This window comes from Microcaecilia unicolor, chromosome 8, assembly GCF_901765095.1.
Source record: "Microcaecilia unicolor chromosome 8, aMicUni1.1, whole genome shotgun sequence".
NCBI classification, from domain to species: domain Eukaryota; kingdom Metazoa; phylum Chordata; class Amphibia; order Gymnophiona; family Siphonopidae; genus Microcaecilia; species Microcaecilia unicolor.
In genome coordinates, this window is record NC_044038.1 from 225215252 (window position 1) to 225234762 (window position 19511).

Sequence of the window (19511 nt, forward strand, 5' to 3'; positions counted from 1 at the left end):
ATGGATCCTCAGGAGCTTTGTCAAGATCGGGAGGCGGGGCTGGTGGTAGGGAGGCGGGGATAGTGCTGGGAAGACTTGTACGGTCTGTGCCAGAGCCGGTGGTTGGGAGGCGGGGCTGGTGGTTGGGAGGCGAGGATAGAGCTGGGCAGACTTATACGGTCTGTGCCAGAGCCAGTGGTTGGTAGGTGAGGATAGTGCTGGGCAGACTTATACGGTCTGTGCCAGAGGTGGTGGTTGGGAGGAGGGGCTGGTGGTTGGGAGGCGGGGATAGTGCTGGGCAGACTTATACGGTCTGTGCCCTGAAGAGCACAGGTACAAATCAAAGTACGGTATACACAAAAAGTAGCACATATGAGTTATCTTGTTGGGCAGACTGGATGGACCGTGCAGGTTTTTTTCTGCCGTCATCTACTATGTTACTATGTTACTATGTAATTGCTCCACAAGTTTTCTCCACTCCATCCCTTCCCTCCGCTCCATTATTTGTCACTGAGGGACTTTATTTCTTACCATTAATGATCCCACTGGCCACTCCTGGGATGCCCTGGATTTCAGTCACATTATTCTTCATAAAGTACTCATCACAAGTAGCATTCAGGAAGCTTGATGTACAAAACAGCTCCCAAAGTTTGGTTGTTACTGTCTCATTCCCTTGAAGGACCAGCTTGGCACAAATGTCAAACCCTTTGCGGGAGAGTGTCCTATTACCAAGAATGCAGATCCTAGGAAGGTACAATCAAAAAGAAACAGAGAAAATGATGCACATAAAGACCATATGGTCAAGTGAGAGAGAGAGAGGAGACATTAAAAAAGCAGAGTTAAGTAGGAAAGTAAATACAATGCAAGAAAGTAGAGGCTGGCCCAGTGATTCAGTGTCAGAATCCCCAGTTTGATTCGCAGACTAGATCTCTGGCACCCCCGTCAGCTGGGGCTGTGGATCTTATGGAGCAACCCCGGTAAGAAAAGTGTCAGGGGCATTGCTAAAGAAACACCTGGGGCCTGATATTCAAAATAAGCTAAAGGCCTAATATTAAAACTCATTTAACCAGTAGGACAGGTCTGATCCAGCTAAACAGCTTACAGCTAACTCTTTTGTGCATGCGGCAAGCAAAATCTTCCCGCCGAACCCCCTAATGCTCAAAGCTATGAACGCACCTATATTTGCATCTCATTAGCTTTGAAGATTAGGGCATTGTTCTTCTCAGGGGCGTAGCCAGACAACAGATTTTGAGTGGGCCTAAGCAAGAAATAGGTGGGCACCAAGTGTTCTGCCCCCCACTCCCCCACTATGACCAGAAAAATATCTCAGCTGGCGGGAAAACGCTTCTTTCCACCTTGGCAGTCTGCAGCAGGCATGCACTGAAAACTGAGCATGTGCAGGTGCCAGTATCGTGGAGAGTAGCGTTTTCATTACCATCGGGGGGGGGGGGTCTTCTGCTGCCAAAGCTTGGGATCCCCACCAGCTACCGCTAAACATGTGCTACTGTTGGGTGGGCCCTGGCCCACCCAGGCCCACCTATGGCTACGCCACTGGTTCTTCTGCGCTGTTCTTTTGATATTTTTATGGTGTTATTCAGAATAGCACTGGAGTTTTGATCATTAGCCCCCTGAGCTAGAAGAGAAAGGAGTAAAGGAACAGCCAGGTCAAAAAAATTGCAAGAAGGTAAATCACATGAATCATATTCCAAAGCTTCATGTACTGTTTGGGGGGGGGGGGGGGGCTTCATGGTTTCTTGTGGTGGTTTGAGGCTGCTTCAGTTTACCTGTATGTTCCATCCTTTTAATTTTGTTGCTTTCTCTGCATACTAGATTGCGTTCATTTTAGGAGATATTTGAGCACTTCATTCCTGCCTGGTTGTGTTTATACTTACGGGAAATCTGGTGGTTCGAAGGCCGACTTGACCACTCCAGCATAAATGGCCAGGATAGACAAGATGACGCAGCCCAGGAAGACCAAGGCAAATTTATTGACATATTTAACACCAACAAACACCACGGTGGCCATGAAGGTGAGGACACAGGTTCCGTAGACTCTCATGTTATTCAGGAGTGCCGCTGCCTCACCGCTTGCGTCTTCTGCCTTAAAGATAGCCATGGTGGGAAACAGATATGTCTGCGGAAGAATGCCAAGCAAATTCAATCAGCATCAAATTCCTCGTCTAACCATTTCCCTCTCTTTCTTTGTCCTAATTCTTAGAATACTCATAGTAATTAAGGACAATAACAAGTACAAGAGAATTGCAAATCAATTCTTGTGGGTATTTTCCTTTTTTTGTTGAAAACTAAGGTTGTAAAACATGTCATAAGTTGGTTTAAGTTCAGTTCTACCATTACCCGCAGGCAATGCTATCTTTCAAAAAGTGCAAAGACTAGGGGACACTTGAAATTACATGGAAATACCTTTAAAACAAATAGGAGGAGATATTTTTTCACTCAAAGAATAAAGCTCTGGAACTCATTGCCGGTGGATGTGGTAAAGGCAGTTAGCATATCTGGGTTTAAAAAAAGTTTGGACGAGTTCCTGGAGGAAAAGTCCATAATCTGATGGACATGGGGAAGCCACTGCTTGCTCTGGGATTGGTAGATGGAATGTTGCTACTCTTTGGGATTCTGTTAGGTACTTGTGACCTGGATTGGCCACTGTTGGAAACAGGATCATTGGTCTGACCCAGTATGACTATTCTTATAGTCTTATGTTCTTAGTTAGAGCTTTAAAGGGGAGCTTAGCTGCCAAATTAGGCTTTTCCCTGACATCCAGCTTCACTTCTTGTTTCTTCAGAGCAGAGATAGGACAGGAGTTGTGACAGGCTCTACCCTCTCCCTTCTCTTTACAATATCTCATAGTAGAGGCCCACTGATGCTGAATAATCCGAAGCCTCAGTCCCTCTAGAGTCAGTTCTGTCCCCAGGATTTAGTCCTGTTCTATAAAAAGATTGACATAAATTATGTAAGGGCAGTGATGAAGATGTCACTCTTGGGAGCTACATACAAAATTCCATTTTTATGAAGTAATTTATGAGGAGGATCCACTGATGTTGGGTGAGTTGAGAATTTCTGTTCGATACAAAGTTGAAGATAGTAACATAGTAACATAGTAGATGACGGCAGAAAAAGACCTGCGCGGTCCATCCAGTCTGCCCAACAAGATAAACTCACATGTGCTACTTTTTGTGTATACCTTACCTTGATTTGTACCTGTCCTTTTCCTGGCACAGACCGTATAAGTCTGCCCAGCACTATCCCCGCCTCCCAACCCCCAGCCCCGCCTCCCACCACCGGTTCTGGCACAGACCGTATAAGTCTGCCCAGCACTATCCCCGCCTCCAAACCACCAGTCCCGCCTCCCACCACCGGCTCTGGCACAGACCGTATAAGTCTGCCCAGCACCATCTCCGTCTCCCGCCACCGGCTTTGCCACCCAATCTCGTCTATGCTCCTTAGGATCCATTCCTTCTGTTCTATGTTTCTTTTAGATGTTTTTCTTTTAGGGTGATTTTCTTTGTTCATTTTTTAAAAAAAACGTTTGGGCTAAATCTATAAGTTTAAGGGTTATGTATAGTCTTTTTATTTTTATTTTATTTTACTTTTTGTTTAACTTTGTGTTGATTTTAGCATGCTAAAACCAAAACACACATTCCAAGATTTAAAATTTTCCACCCTCCACAGATCCTCTGCAGAATCCCTTAAGACCTTTTTTTTCCTGTGATACCTGGAGTCTAAAGAGGGAGCAGGAGTGACCACTAATTCTTCCTGCCCTTTTGAGTCCATACTTAAAAGATGGTGCCAACTGTGACTTGGCCGGCTATGTTTCTAAATAGGGAACAAGCAGTGCAGGACAAATGGAGATCACTTCTGCCATTTCTGGACATTGCAGGTAAGGTCTGGAGGAACTAGGTGAATCTAGGGATGATCTGAGAAAGCTATATATTTTTTTAAATTAGGCAATGTGGCAACTTGGAGACATGTCCTTTTTTTCATGGAGAGAGTGGTGGATGCTTGGAATGCCCTCCCGCGGGAGGTGGTGGAGATGAAAACGGTAATGGAATTCAAACATGCGTGGGATAAACATAAAGGAATCCTGTTCAGAAGGAATGGATCCTCAGAAGCTTAGCCGAGATTGGGTGGCAGCACTGGTGGTTGGGAGGTGGGGCTAGTGGTTGGGAGGCGGGGTTAGTACTGGGCAGACGTCTACAGTCAAGGTCAGGTATACACATAAAGTAGAACATATGAGTTATCTTGTTGGGCAGACTGGATGGACCGTGCAGGTCTTTCTCTGCCGTCATCTACTATGTTACCGTTACTATGTCCATGGCCCATCCACGCTCCATCCACTCCCCTGTCAGTTAGGTGCTATCTTAGTGGCCTTTTTGCAAAGCGGCAGTAAACCCAACGTGGCCTTTCAGCACACTAATCTGGATCTACCACCAGGCCCAACAAGGACGCCGGTGGTAGTTCCAGGTCTGGCGCGTACCAATTCCCACGTGAGGGAAAATCAGCCCGTATTTTTTAGCGCAGCATTAACCTGGCAGTACCATATGCTATATGGTTACTGCTGGATTAGTGCGGGAGCCCTTACGGCCACCTCAATGGATGGTGGTAAATGCTCCCCCTCGCATGGCCACACAGTAAGAGCAATCTTACCGCACGGCCGTGGCTATTTTCAGCCTTTTTTTACCTGTTGCGGTAAAAAGGGCATCAGCGCAATGCAAAAACGGCCCCCGCCGCTTGCGCAGGGCCTTTTTTTTTACTGCAGCTTGGTAAAAGGACCCCTTATAGAATAGAGCCTAGAGCACATAGGTGTCTGTGAATCAATGGCGACCCACTTAAGTGGCACATATTTCAAGACACCAGCTTATAGAATTGCCCCATAAATGTACCTCCCCAATATATACATACTCCCTATATGAATATATGCAAGTATATGTTGGGATCTTCAGCGTCCTATAGTGATACACAAGCTGTGGAGGGGCATAATTGAACACGAACGCCCATCTCCATGGGCATCTATCTTCGAAAACGGGTACATGAAGGGGCGGGACAGACCGTATTTTTGAAAAAAATGGGCGTCCATCTTTTTTTTCGATAATACGGTTTGTGCCGGGCAAATGCATCGGATTTGTGTGCATTTGAGCTGGGCGGTTTCGTTTTTCAGCGATAATAGAAACCGAAGGTGCCTAGCTCAAAAACGAACAAATCCAAGGCATTTGGTCATGGAAGGGGCCAGGATTCGTAGTGCACTGGTCCCCCTCACATGCCAGGACACCAACTGGGCACCCTAGGGGGCAGTTGTAACAATTAAAAAAAATTAAAATACCTCCCAAGTCCATAGCTCCCTTCCCTTGGGTGCTGAGCCCCCCAAATCCCCCCAAAACCCACTGCCCACAACTCTACACCATTACCATAGCACTTATGGCTGAAGGGGGGCACCTAGATGTGGGTACAATGAGTTTTGGGGGCAGTTTGGAGGGCTCCCATTTACCACCACAAGTGTAACAGGTGGGGGGAGGGGTGGGCCTGGGTCCATCTGGCTGATGTCCACTGCACCCACTAACAACTGCTCCAGGGACCTGCATACTGCTGTGATGGAGCTGGGTATGGCATTTGAGGCTGGCATACAGGCTGGAAAAAAAAGTTGTTAAAGTTGTTTTTTTTTTTGGTGGGAGGGGGTTAGTGACCACTGGGGGAGTCAGGGGTGGTCATCCCCGATTCCCTCCGGTGGTCATCTGGTCATTTAGGGCACTTTTTTGGGACTTGTTTGTGGGGAAAAAAAAAGGGTCCAAAAAAAGTGACCCAAATTCGCGCTAAAAATGCCTTTCTTTTTTCGATTATCGGCCGAGGGCGTCCATCTCTCCTCGGCCAATAAACACACCCCAGTCCCGCCTTCACCACGCCTCTGACACGCCTCTGTCAACTTTGCCCGTTTCTGCGACAGATTGCAGTTGAAGACGCCCAAAATCGCCCATCTCCCAATTTGGGTCGAAATATGGGCGTCTTTCTCCTTCGAAAATAAGCTGGATAGTGTTGCACTTTTTATTCACATTGGTACATTGCATCTACAATAATAGATACGTTGACAGGATAACTGTTGACTCCTGATGCAGGTATTCCAACCGAAACATGGCTGTGTTGAGTCTTTATCCTAAGTTTATGTTCTTTTTATTGTGGATATTTGTCAGTTTAAAAAAATAAATAAAATAAAGATCTCCATTCTATTGGGTTCTTTCTGCTTTTATTTGTGGGGTTTCCAACTTTTTTTGTTTCGTCAGTATGTTGGGCTGGTATCAGAAGCTCATTCCTGCAAATGAGTGGAGGAGTGGGAGAACTGAGTTTGATTTCCCTCTGTAGCTCTTTGTAACTCTGGGCAAGTCATGTAACCCTCCGTTGCCCCAGGAACAAAATAAGGGAGGTGGTGGAAACGAAAACGGTAACGGAATTCAAACATGCGTGGGATAAACATAAAGGAATTCTGCTCAGAAGGAATGGATCCTAAGGAGCTTAGACGAGATTGGGTGGCAAAGCCGGTGGTGGGAGACGGAGATGGTGCTGGGCAGACTTATACGGTCTGTGCCAGAACCGGTGGTGGGAGGCGGGGCTGGTGGTTGGGAGGCAGGGATAGTGCTGGGCAGATTTATACGGTCTGTGCCCGGAAAAGGACAGGTACAAATCAAGGTAAGGTATACACAAAAAGTAGCACATGTGAGTTTATCTTGTTGGGCAGACTGGATGGACCGCGCAGGTCTTTTTCTGCCGTCATCTACTATGTTACTTTGATTATAACCACAGAAAGGAGATATATCAAATCCCATCCCCTCCCTCCCATTATGTGTAAGACTGCTTTTCAAAGTTGCCCTCCTTAGAGGGTAAACTTATAACAGGTTACTTATGTGTGAAGATCATGTAAGCACCTAGTTCAAGGTTATTTCTAAATCCATTTAGACACCTCTGCATCTATATAAAATACTAGAGGAAAAGTGTCAGATATTGTGCCTGAATTGAAGCCATGGACACTTATGCCTGCTTATAAACAGATGTAAATGCTTGCACATGAAATATGTCCATACATATGTATTTTATAAATGCCTGTAAATCGTGACTCCACCCAGGCTTCACCCAAACTCCATGCCTGAACATGCCTACATGCATGCTACAAAAAAGTATGGGCTTTCTTGGCACCACACATACATTTACACAAGATAAAGATTTTAGGTGTATTTAAGGTTTATTTATTTGATTATCAGCTCTTTCTTTGAGAGTAGAATCGTCTGCAAGTTAATTAGACATTGCTTTGAAATTTTGTCACTTAAAGCCTGGGATAGAAGAGAGATTTGGGGGTTTGTTGATAAAGTCTGTTTTAATTTCATTAAAAAAAATATTAACTTGTTTAAAAGGTCTAAAATCAATTTGTGTAGCTTTAGTGGTTCTCACAGCCCTAGAGCATAAAAATTAAGTATTAGCTTACTGATTAGGCTTGAAAATCCATTTGTGCTAAGGACGTCTTTTTTCTGACCCACCCATCCCAGGAAATTGTCTCCACAGGATATTTTCATCAACAAGTGATTAACCCTTAACAACAGATTATTTGCAATTCATTCAGAAGCAAACAGAAGATAATAAAATATACCAAATAATCTTAAGGCCCGTTAGATTAATTTAGGTATCCCTACACCAATACTAAGATACAGACAACAGTCAGCAGTGAGATGGGGGCTATCCAGCATCTTGCATTGACAGCCACATGTATCATTGTCTCCCAGGTGATAAAAGGTCCTATGTGTGCACTTGGAGGCTGATGTAAAAAGCTACAGCGGACTGCAGTGCATAGTTAATGACCACTATAGGTAAACAGGGTTTCTGCACTGAAGTTACATCCCACAGTACAGATCAGCACATAACATATACAAATGCATGATAAAGAGCCTATTACTTACTCTGCAGCAATGCTGAGCTATGTGCTGATGTGTCCTACTCAGTGGCGTAGCCACAGGTGGGCTTGGGTGGGCCAGGGCCCACCCATTTATGGCTCAGGCCCACCCAACAGTAGCACATGGTTAGTGGTAACTGGTGGGAATCCCAAGCTCCGCCAGCTGAAGATTTCCCCCTGATGGTAACAAAAGCGCTACTCTCCACGACACCTGCGCATGCTCAGTTTTCAGTGCATTCCTGCTGTCAAGGCAGAAAGAAGCGTTTTCCCACCAGCTGAGATTTTTTATTGGGGGAGGGGAGAGAACATTTGGTGCCAACCCAATTCTTGCCTGGGCCCACCCAAAATCTGTTGTCTGGCTACGCCCCTGGTCCTACTGATTGGACACAATGCAAGGAACTACTGCCAGGTCTGAGGCAGCATAGAGAAGCCCTGTGGTCTGCATTGGCCCCAATCTTCCTTCCTCTCTTCACCTGACTGGACCCACCTGCCCCCTGATATTAAAAAATGCATTCTCTGGTATCTAATAGCACTCTCCCACTCCCACACCGATCTAACCCGACCCAACCTCTCCAGTCTTATGTTGCTTGGAACTCTGGAAAATTGCTATGACAATTTTCAGCCTTCCTCAGTATCGTTTTAATTGGTTCCTTGCCACATGCTCTTAGTTGTCCCACTTTTTTTTCTACAGGTCTGTCTTCATATTTCTTTAATCTTCTTCTCCCCCCCCCCAAATCCCCTAATCTTTGCAGGCTTCTGTTCCCTTCTCGTCTTCCATCCTTGACATACTTTTTTAATGTTTTGCCTAAGCTGTCCTCTTCCACTCTCGCTGACCTTCTTTCTTTGGCATGAAAAATGACAGCCTCCTCTTTTCATTCTTTCAAGCCTGGCTGCTCCCAAAGCCCTTCATTCTGCTGGTTTTTTTTTTTAGGTTTGATTATAAGGACTGAGCTGTCAGCCATCTGGACTTTGCATAATTAATACTGCTAAAACAGAAGCGAACAGCCAGTTACCACTACTTTCCCCCTGCCTATGGAGAGCTTTACTGTTTGCAGATATTATCCACTCCTTGGTGAAGGCAGATAAACAAATGTAATTGTTAAGAAAGAAGAATCACATGGAAGCAATGCTCTCCTAAGGTGAGACTGGAAGGAAGAATAGCATGGAGCCTGCACAACCTGTGTGACCTCCTTGGGTGAGGGACAAAAGGATCAAATTCAGAGAGATCATTGTCACAGACCTCATGAAGAAAGGAGTGAAGCCTCAGGGACCTCCTGCCAAATGGCTAATACAAAGGATAGAGGTGAAGGTTAAACTACGAAGGATGAAAATCAGAGACGGGGCGTGGAAAATCAGGAAGTTAATGGTGAAGCCTGGGGCCACGGGCAATGAGATAGGTAAAGGTGAAAGTTGGTGGCATGGGTCATGAGAAGGGTGAAGGTGAAAGTTAACCTGGTACATTACCCTTACAACTTTCAAAGGGTAATGCGCCAGATTAATGCCAGAAATAATGAGGAGGGTAGACGTGAGATCTGGAGAGCGGAAAATGAGGAGGAAAAAGCGGATGAATGGGAAATGGGAAAAGAGTGGATTGAAGCAAACGTGGGGCTGGTGGCAGAGGTGAGCGGGATAGCTGAGGCAGGTGAGAGGCAGAGGCAAAGGTGAATTGTGCCGTTTCACAAAAGCATTTGCACTCACCAAAAGAATTTCGATGGTACCTAGAATGTACATGGCACCCGCAAAGGTGGTACCCAGATAAAAGCACAGTCCCACAGCTCCTCCAAACTCAGGCCCCAGGGAGCGAGAGATCATATAATATGAGCCACCAGCTGCCAGATAAAGAAAGAAACATTTTAGTTTAGCTTATTGTACCGCCCTTCATAAAATCAAAGCAGTCAACAAATAAAATCATTAAATAATAGAAAACAAAAGGAACTCCAACTAATTAAGAAGAAAAGAGGGAATAGATAAAGACATAAAAGAAAAGGTAAAGGGGTTGGGAAGAGAACACGGAGAAGATCAGCTCATTCATTCATCTGCTGCCTTTTTAAAATACAAAAGATTTGCTAGGTTCCTTGGAAAACCTCTTCTCTGAGGAGTGAGTACAGAGAGCACAGCAGTAGAGGAATCCTCAAATGAAACTGTCCATAGTATCAATAGGGAGTATTCTCATAACAACGTGGTATAACCAAAGTATAGCATAAGATTAGTCCCCAAGCCTACAAGAGAAGTTGCAAACCTTTGACTGCTCCTACCGAAGATACTTTGTGAGAACAGTAAATATGAAAGCAGACAAAGAATCTTATGTATCCATTAATTCGTGTGGACCAAACCATTGTCTGGGGTACACAGTCAGAGCCAGATGCACTAAAGTCATCGTTAGAGCCGTTCCCTACCGAATTCCATAGCGAATCAGTAGGGAACGGCTATGCATCAAGGAAAGGGAATGCAAATGAGCTACTCATTGTAGCTCACTTAAATTCTCTATTCCATCGTAAAACAGAGCAGCAAAGCATTATGCTGGCTGCCCTGCGCATGCCAAATACGTGAAGTGCAGTTGATGCCTGCCATCGAAAAAAGCCGTCCATTTTTTCCGTCATTCACCTCCGCAATAATAAAAAAACGTCTTTTTTGGCCGTGCTTCCACTCAGCTGAGACACCTGGAAGTCTCTGAGCCAATCACAGCGCATGATTGGCTCAGAGACTTCCAGGTCTCTCAGCTGACGTTTTTTATTATTGCGGAGGTGAATGACGGCGAAAATGGACGGCTTTGTTCGATGGCCAGCCTCAACTGCACTTTTGTTTTTATTATTGCGGCAGGGGGCGGAATGACGGTGAAAACGGATGGCTTTTTTCGATGGCCGGCCTCAACTGCACTTTTGTTTTTATTATTGCGGTGGGGGGGGGGGCGGAATGACTTTTTATAGCGTTTTTTCATCAGTTGTCAATCCTGCGCAGCCCCAACGAGAGGTACAGACCTCTCATTAGAGTTTCCAGCGTTAAGGCAATCGGAAAAAGTTAGTGCATCTCATTACAATAGGGTTTCTACACAATTTGCTCACCTGCATTCCGTTTTCGTTAGCTGCTACCGGCGTCGTAAAATGGCTTTTAGTGCATGCCAGGGTTTACAACTTGCTCGTTAATGGCTCGTTATTGGCTCGTTAGGTTTAGTGCATCTGGCCCTCAGTTTCACTGAAAAGGAATCCAGCAGTTGTTCCTATGGAGGACCTGATGCAGGCTTTCTTTTGTCCTGGGTCCCAGGAGAAAACCAGCAGACCTGCATAGGGTATACCCCTTCCATATGGGAATCCCGGAAGTCAAGTAGCTTATATACTAGCTTAATTACAGATATTTCCAGCTCGGGATTTCAAGATGCCATTTGAGTGGTTGACATCCATAGGCAGAACATTTTTTTTACACATTCTTTCATCTTTCTTACTCTCACCTCATCTATATTTTCAATAGCAAGTTCTGTTCCCACCACATTTCTTATTCATTCTCTCTCTCTCTCTCTCTCATTGTCTTCTTATTCCCCCTTACTGGTGTCTCTTTCTCTTTCCCCTGAACCACCCACACCTATATTGAGTTCTCTTTTCCTGAGGCACTTTGAAAAACTGTAACCTGGGTGGGGCAGTCAGAAATCTTAGAAGGGAAAGGGAAGGGAAATGGGACTTGATATACCGCCTTTCTGTGGTATTTTGCAACTACATTCAAAGCAGTTTACATATATTCAGGTACTTATTTTGTACCAGGGGCAATGGAGGGTTAAGTGACTTGCCCAGAGTCACAAGGAGCTGCAGTGGGAATCGAACTCAGTTCCCCAGGATCAAAGTCCACTGCACTAACCACTAGGCTACTCCTCCACTCATTCCACCAATAAGAGCCAACCTCATCAGTGATGTCACAATGGCTTGATTGCCCGATACTTGGCTCACTTCTGATATTGTGATGTCATAAGGGAAAGGGGGAAAGTGAAATGGGACTTGATATACCGCCTTTCTGTGGTATTTTGCAACTACATTCAAAGCGGTTTACATATATTCAGGTACTTATTTTGTACCTGGGGCAATGAAGAAGTCAAATAGACAAATAAACCATCTTCTACATGCAAACAAAACCAACACACCACCAGACACATACACAGTGCTGCAGCATGATACCTGCATACATGTAACATCTCTAGGCAGAGCAGCTGGTGTGTGTGAAACCTTGGGAACTGGCAGTGGTCCACCGCCTTTAAAAATGGTTGAAGGAGCAAATTTGGAGGGTTAGGTTGCCTTCTCCCCCCCCCCCCCTCTTCTGTAGACAACATCCGGTGTTAATTAACTCCTTAATTGCAACACTAATTAACATCTCACTAATTACGCCTTCACACAATCGCAGATGGAAATAATGAGATTAGCTCAATGACAGTCAAAACAAACTGGAAACTCATTTGAGTAAAATTTTACTTTCATAACACAAAAGAGTTAGGTTAGCAGAGGAGAAGCATTTCGCACTGCCTACACATACTTCTCAATCTCCCCATATATCCCTAACCTTTCTGTCTTTTTCTCCAGCACCCATGTCTGTCTGCCATCACCCCTCCCCTCCCCACTCCATTCATTACTTCTCTTTCACTGTCATTGTAGTTCTTTCTCTACCCTTGTCATTACTTTTATGATAGACTGTATGAGCTAGTTCTCTATTACAATTCATCTATTGTGATCATTACCCTTCACTGTTCCCCTCTACCCTAGGCCCTATTTGAGGCTTATTGCATACCCTCTTATAAATAGTGCTTTCTGAGAAGAATCTTGCATAGGGCGAGAAGGCAACTTCATTTGTTTGTGTGTGCATTTGTGTGACCTCTTCCCTCAGAGCTCTCAATCACTCACCGCCATGTATGTAAGTTTCACGGTCAACATATCCGCACCTTGCCACTCCTTAAACATATTAGAGAGCGGTGAAATCATCACATTGTATCTCTCTTTGTACATTAATTTTGTCCATTTTCCATTTTGTTTTGATTCTTGTCATAAGTTGGGGTCTTGTGAATTTCTGTCATCATAGTTCAAGGATTGACTGCTATATGCCTTCATCTTCTTCCAGTTCTCCTCTCCTCCCTTAACGCCTGACAGCATATAATAACTGAGCTGGTTATTAGATGCTACGCTTTCTCCCACTTTGTTTCCTTCTTCCCTGCCTCTTGACCTTCATCATCTCTTTTGCTTTCTTCCCATGCTCATACATCATTCAGACACTACTCAGCCAACCAGATAAGCTCACCACTACCCATCATCACTATCCTTTCACACTCCACCTTTCCTCCTGAAAGACAGAAAATACTATAAATCACATTACATACCACTGCAAATACTGAGACATGTGAAGAAATGCAGGCCATGCAAGGAAAGAGATCTAGTACTGAACTCTGGGCAAGGGTTAAAAGCTACTCCTACAGGGAAATCAGTTGAGGCCCTGAATCTTGAGTAGATCTCTGGAAATGCTCCCATATTCCAAGCAACTTGATGGCTTCTTTCCACCACAAAGCCTACCAAGTATACGAAGGGCTGCTCAGCTCCATGAACAGCTCTCATAGAATTACTCAGCATCTTGGAGGGCTGCTTTGCCCCTTGCTACTTCACCATAAAGGCAATCTAGCACCCCGACTCGTCTAGAGTCAACCACCTACCCTGTAAATGTATTGGCTTGTTCTTGCAAGGGAATGCTTGAATTCAACTGAACTAGTTAATTGTTTGTTTAATCCTACTATCTCCAGACTGGCACCAGAACCAACTCTGAGCTAAAGATAATGCCCTGTGGGAGAGTGTATCCATGTTTGCAATCTCTATGGAGAAGACACTCTTTTACTCGTTACTTCTGAATTCTGTGCTTAAACTAAACTATATTTTAAACCCCCCAAAAACTGTGATTTAAGCTAAGCCCTGTTTGGAAACTGAGACTACTGCCTCAGCTCATCCAGGAAATCATGTGCAATCTCTGGCTAGGAGGATTGATGGGAAATCTCCTTTACGAATTATCCTTTTGGCTGACAAGGACCACCATAGTAGCAGGAACATCTTTCCTTCCTCCCTGGGATTTACCACATCACCTTCATGTCATGCCCAACCCTAAGCCAATGTGAATCTGTAGGTGCAGATTTGATGGTGTTCAGCATATTCTTAGATGTTCATTGACCCTTTGACCATGAAGCCATGTCCTTTGTTCATGCAAATAAAGGAAATATAAAGACCTTAGGCTAAGAAATACCAGGGGTAAAGAGTAAAAATAGAGTGCTATTAACAACAGGTGAACAACAGAGTGACAGTGAACCAATGCGTGAGACAGTGAGTGGTAGTGAATTAAGGATAGTGAACAAGACAACAAGAGGCAATGAAGAAATGCACAAGACAAAGAGGCACAGGATGACAGGGCATCAAAAATAGTGCACAAAGCACAGAGCAACAGCGAGGTAATGACAGTTCAGGACAAATAAGGTGATGACTGACCAAAATGACAGTGCACAAGAATCATTAAGCATTCAATGATCTCCCACCTGGTACCACTCCATTGGTTGCAACAGCACTCATTGAGATGGCCGTCAGCATGGTCTAAAGAGGGGAAAATGAGAGTTACACTCTCTCCACAAAAAGAGTTCAAAGACAGAACTGACTAAAGTGCCTAGCTGCCAATTTGGAAGGTTCATCTGTCTACATGTGCAAACATCTAATTCCATTACTGTGTCTGTTTACAGATCACTCAATTGCTGCCTGGAAAGTCAGGCTGTGCATCAGTATACACTATGGTTCTCCATCAGTTTGCAGAATACAGGGTTGCACTGGCTATAGACCTGTCCATGGATCTGCAGACTGCACCCACGAGTCTATACAATTCCAAGATCAGCATCACTCTGCTAACTGCCCCTCTCTGCTGCAGTCTTTGTAAATGCCAACCTTTGGAACAAAATCTCTGGGTTCTACCTGAAAAGTTGCATCAACTTCAATCCAAAGGATGCCAGGCTCAACCTTGAGAGGCTGCTTCATTCCACAGATCACTGCACTGATGTCCAAGATGTCAGGTTTTGGGGGTTTGATTATACAAATTGCAGCTGGTAAATAGAAATGCACTATGGTAAAAGCTTGTTTACTAGCAATGCACCATGGGAGATGTTTTGAAAACATACAGTACTGCCAAAAGGGCAGACGTTGCACAAAATGGCACTCAGGACAAAGGTCGCTTTCAGTGCCCCCTTCCCTTTCAGCTTGTCATATTTGCAGACTTTACAGATTAACTCAAAAGGGCAACATGTTGTCCCCCCATGCTTGGTGCTCTGGGTAGTTGCCCTGTTTGTTCACCCCTTGTGACAGCCCTAAATGTCAGTATACCAGGGAAGATGGAGGTATTTAAGCATGCCCTGGGAGAAGAATGATTTATTAACATGTCCCAAGAGGTCTGTTGATAGCAAAGAGCTAGAGAGAGCGTCGATGCTAGAAATGTACCACAGGAAGAGATGGTTATTGGGTTATTATTATAGTCCAGGAAATCACATGCCTTCTCTGGTAGGAGAAATGTCCTCTTGAGTTATCATAAGCAACACTCTTAATTGGCAGGGATCAGCTCAGAAGCCGGAGCATCTTTCCTTCCTCTCTGCAATTTACCATATCACCTTCGTGTCATGCCCAACCCTGAACCAATAATAATAATTTGTTTGACTGCCCTTCCGACAAAAATGATCCTTCAAGGTGCATTACATCAAAATTATAGCACAGTCAAATATAAATAAGAAAATCAACAATAAGTAAAATCCAATTAAAAACAGAGAGGTTAATAATTAATAAGATATTTACAGATTTTATCTGCCACTGCAAGAATAAAAATTTTTATTAACAGCAGTACATAAATATTTAAATAAAAAGATTGCCGTCACCAAGACATGAGACTGATATAAGCAATGGAAACATGTAGAAGGGTGTTACTCCCTACACCCTATAAATGGGAAAGGTAGTGAATTATATGCCATGTGGGTTGGGCATGTGGGCATTCTCTGGAACGCATATTTGCTTGGTGCCTGCATCAGGGGCCAATGTAGAAAGCAATTGCAGGCTTAGCTGCGAGGTTACCACAGACTGAATGCGAGTTGTACATTCCGAGCAATGCAGAGAGGACTTTTTGAGCGGGTGCTAACCTACGTGGAAGACACAGCTACAGGTTTTATTTAACTGTATGCCAACGTGCTAATTTAGGTATTCTGTGCAATGCAGAGAGCATGCCACCCACTTCTGATGCAGGCACAACATGAGAATTTTTTCACTAGGGTCTGGGGTGGTGTAGAAGGTGTCGTGGAGAAGATTTCTTGTTAATCTTTCAACTTTAACTGCCAGTTTTGCTGGCGGGTGGAAGCGTCTGCAAGGTTTAAAGGCAGTTGGAAAGTAATAAACATGTAAGTGTGTCGGAACAAAAGCCAAAGTGAAAGCACATATTCATGCTTGTTCTTCTGCATCTAAATATGAACCTCGTAAAAATTTGATGTGTAAGCAGTATTTGCGAGGCTCATACTTAGGCAGAAAAGAACAAGTGCTAATATACGTTGACACTTTTGGGTTGTGTTTGGACATGCGCACAAGAAACTGCGCTTACTGCAAAACCTTGTGTGCACGCATCCAGCATCCTCCTCTCACATTTGCCGCAGGTTTTCCATGCATAAAATTTGCATGCAATTAGCTTCTTGCGTGCCACTGTATTATGCTCATGGTAGAAGCTCAGATGCCCATGGTGTCGCTCTACCATGAGCCTTTCTGCATTGGCCCCCTCGGTGTTTGAGGATTGAAGTCAGACCCACCTTGATTTCCATGCAGGGCAATTAGTTGATGCTATTTGCCTCATCATCCTCTTTTACATTGCTCCTGCCTTCCCCACTCACAGCCCTACTACTGGCAGACCAAATATAACAGCGGGAAAACCTGCCTGCAAGCTTTCCGTTTTTTCTCCTGGTAAATGCCTAGCATGACAATCAGCCTGCCTCTCTCTGCAGGGCTCCCTCCGTTCATACCAGAAACAGTTAATGAGCTGTCTGCAAGATTAATAGCCAATGAGACCAAATTTCAGCAGTTTCTCTAGCCTGACTTCTGAGGATTGCTTCTTCAAATAAGATGTGTTTAGGAATTATTAGCTCTGTCAGAATAGAGGACTAATGTACATTTCTACCATTCCATAACATACGAGTGCCTCTATCTATCTGTGGCACAGCTACAGAGGCGCTGTGGTTCAATAAAGATTGGTATCATCCTGGTCTCTTGTTGATGAAGAGACAGACCAGACATCACTAGCATAAATGATTGAAAAGTAGGAGTTAGGGTGATAGAGAACAATTTCACATTCATAATCAACTGTATCATGAGAAGGTTAATGAGGTGAAGAAAAAACATTTCAATGCAGATTGAGGAAGCGAGTAATTCTTCGATTATCTCAGCTGGTTTACCAGCTTGCAGGGAATAAAGAGCAAGGGGTTGGACTTATTCAGGGATCTTTCACAAGTAAAGGTTGTATTCACTTTTTTATCGGAAATTAATAGCGACTATGTTGCTTTTCAAAAAAGGACCTACCTCAAAAGCAGATAGGAGATTGTGGAAAAGTAGAGGGTACCAGTAGGAGGTCAATTTGTCATCTGGTTGAGAAGAAACCACCTCGGAAAGAATTCTTTGAAGTAGATAAAAGTTTGGTTGGTCTAAGTGGATCATCTAGTATATTAGACCTTATACTGCCAAGATTTGTGAAACAGTTGGCTAAGGAGGTTACTCTGTTAGTGGCCTGCATAATTCATCTCTCTCTCTTAAGGATAAAGGGCCGGATATAGTAAATGGTGCCCGAAGTTAGTCACTGTAAAGATCTGCACTAAAATCACATTCTATAAAGGGAATTCCGTGCCAAGTGCGATTTATAATAAATTTGGACATGAGGACTTAACGCCTGCTGAAATCTGATGTAAATCCTCAAGCTCAACTGGTGGTACTTGGGTGCACAAATGACCCTTTCTATAACACTGCACCAGAGGCGTAGCCAGACCTCATGGAGGGAGGGGGCCAGCACCTGAGGTGGGGGGCACATTTTAGTCTGCCACCCTCCCCCCCACCCCCACTGCTTCACCGTCCTGCCGCTCCCCAGCCACTGCTGCAGCAAATACCTTGGCTGGCAGGGTCCCCAATCCCCGCCAGCTGAAGCCTTGCCCAGCGTCGGTCTCCGGCACCTCCGCGTTGCCTGCCCTGCTCTGTCTTCCCCTCACGTGACCCTGCATGCTCCTTTTAGTGAAATTGAGCATGCTCTTACCCGCCCACGTTCCTCCTATGGCCATACCCCCTTTTTAGTTGCACATGAGAACATTTAGATGTACTGTGTTATAGAATAGTAGTGTGCAGGCAGATGTGTGCACAAATCCTAATTAGTTAACAATTAACATCAATAATTGATTGTTAACAGCTTGTTAACTAGTTTACACGCAGGAGGAGTGGCCTAGTGGTTAGAGTGGTGGACTTTGGTCCCGGGGAACTGGGTTCGATTCCCACTGCAGGCACAGGCAGCTCCTTGTGACTCTGGGCAAGTCACTTAACCCTTCATTGCCCAAGGTACAAATAAGTACCTGTATATAATATGTAAGCCGCATTGAATCTGCTATGAGTGGGAAAGCGCAAGGTACAAATGTAAGAAAAAAAATTAGGGCACCTAAATTTGGTAGCAATTTACAGAATCTGGGGGACAACGGCTCCTCATGAACTGAAAATTGCAGCTATTTAGTTGATTATTAAAAAAAAAAAGTATAGAAGGGGTCCTTTACTAGTTAGTTATTGAGCAGTATCCAACCTAATTTTCTTACCTAAGGGGCCCTTTTATTAAGCTGTGAAATAAAATGGCCTGCGCTAGTGTGGGAATGTGAAATTGGCACACGCTGGGCCATTTTTTACTGCGATGGGTAAAAAGGCCTTTTTTAAAATGGGCAGTAAATGACTGTATGCTAATATTGAAAGTAGCACATGGCTATTTACTGCCTGAGGCCTTAATGCCACCTATTGACTTGGTGGTAAGGGCTCACGTGCTACTTACTAGGTAGCGTGGCAATGTGGCCATGTTGCTATTAAATAGGAAGTGGGAAATGGACCAAAGCTGTTTCCTTTATCACCATAGTCCCGTCTCCCTGGAGTCATTGGTCCATTTCCCACTTCCTATTTGATAGCCTTGTTTATGTGGGAGTTTGTGTTCATCCACCTTGGTGGATTGCAGTGGTGTAGCAAGGGGGGCTGCCACCTGGGGCGGTTTGCCGTTGCACCCCCCTGGGTGCAGCACGATGACCCCCCCAACCCAGTGCCTACCCTCCTCAACTCCGTCCAACCAGCTCCCGCACCCTACCTTTAAAGAAATCTCAGAAGCCGTGGCGAGGCGAGGCGCAGCGCCTCGCGCCTGCATGTAAAAGAAGTGTGGATCGTCTCATCGGGCCTTTCCTCACTCTGTCTGTCCCGCCCTTGCGGAAATAGGAAGTTGTGTCAGCGGAGGGCGGGACAGACAGAGTGAGGGAAGGCCCGATGAGACGATCCACACTTCTTATACATGCAGGCGCGAG

General features: G+C 44.7%; 1 protein-coding gene across 1 annotated transcript in view; it reads right to left on the reverse strand.

Annotated features, from left to right (window-relative positions):
* Positions 1-19511, reverse strand: part of SLC12A5 (solute carrier family 12 member 5) — a gene marked incomplete at its 5' end in the record, with an annotated part of 169621 nt that overhangs the window by 112238 nt on the left and 37872 nt on the right. Inside the window, 4 exon segments of the mRNA XM_030213464.1 lie at positions 511-722; positions 1872-2113; positions 9620-9750; positions 14460-14514. Of these exon segments, the coding sequence (XP_030069324.1) occupies positions 511-722; positions 1872-2113; positions 9620-9750; positions 14460-14514 (640 nt within the window).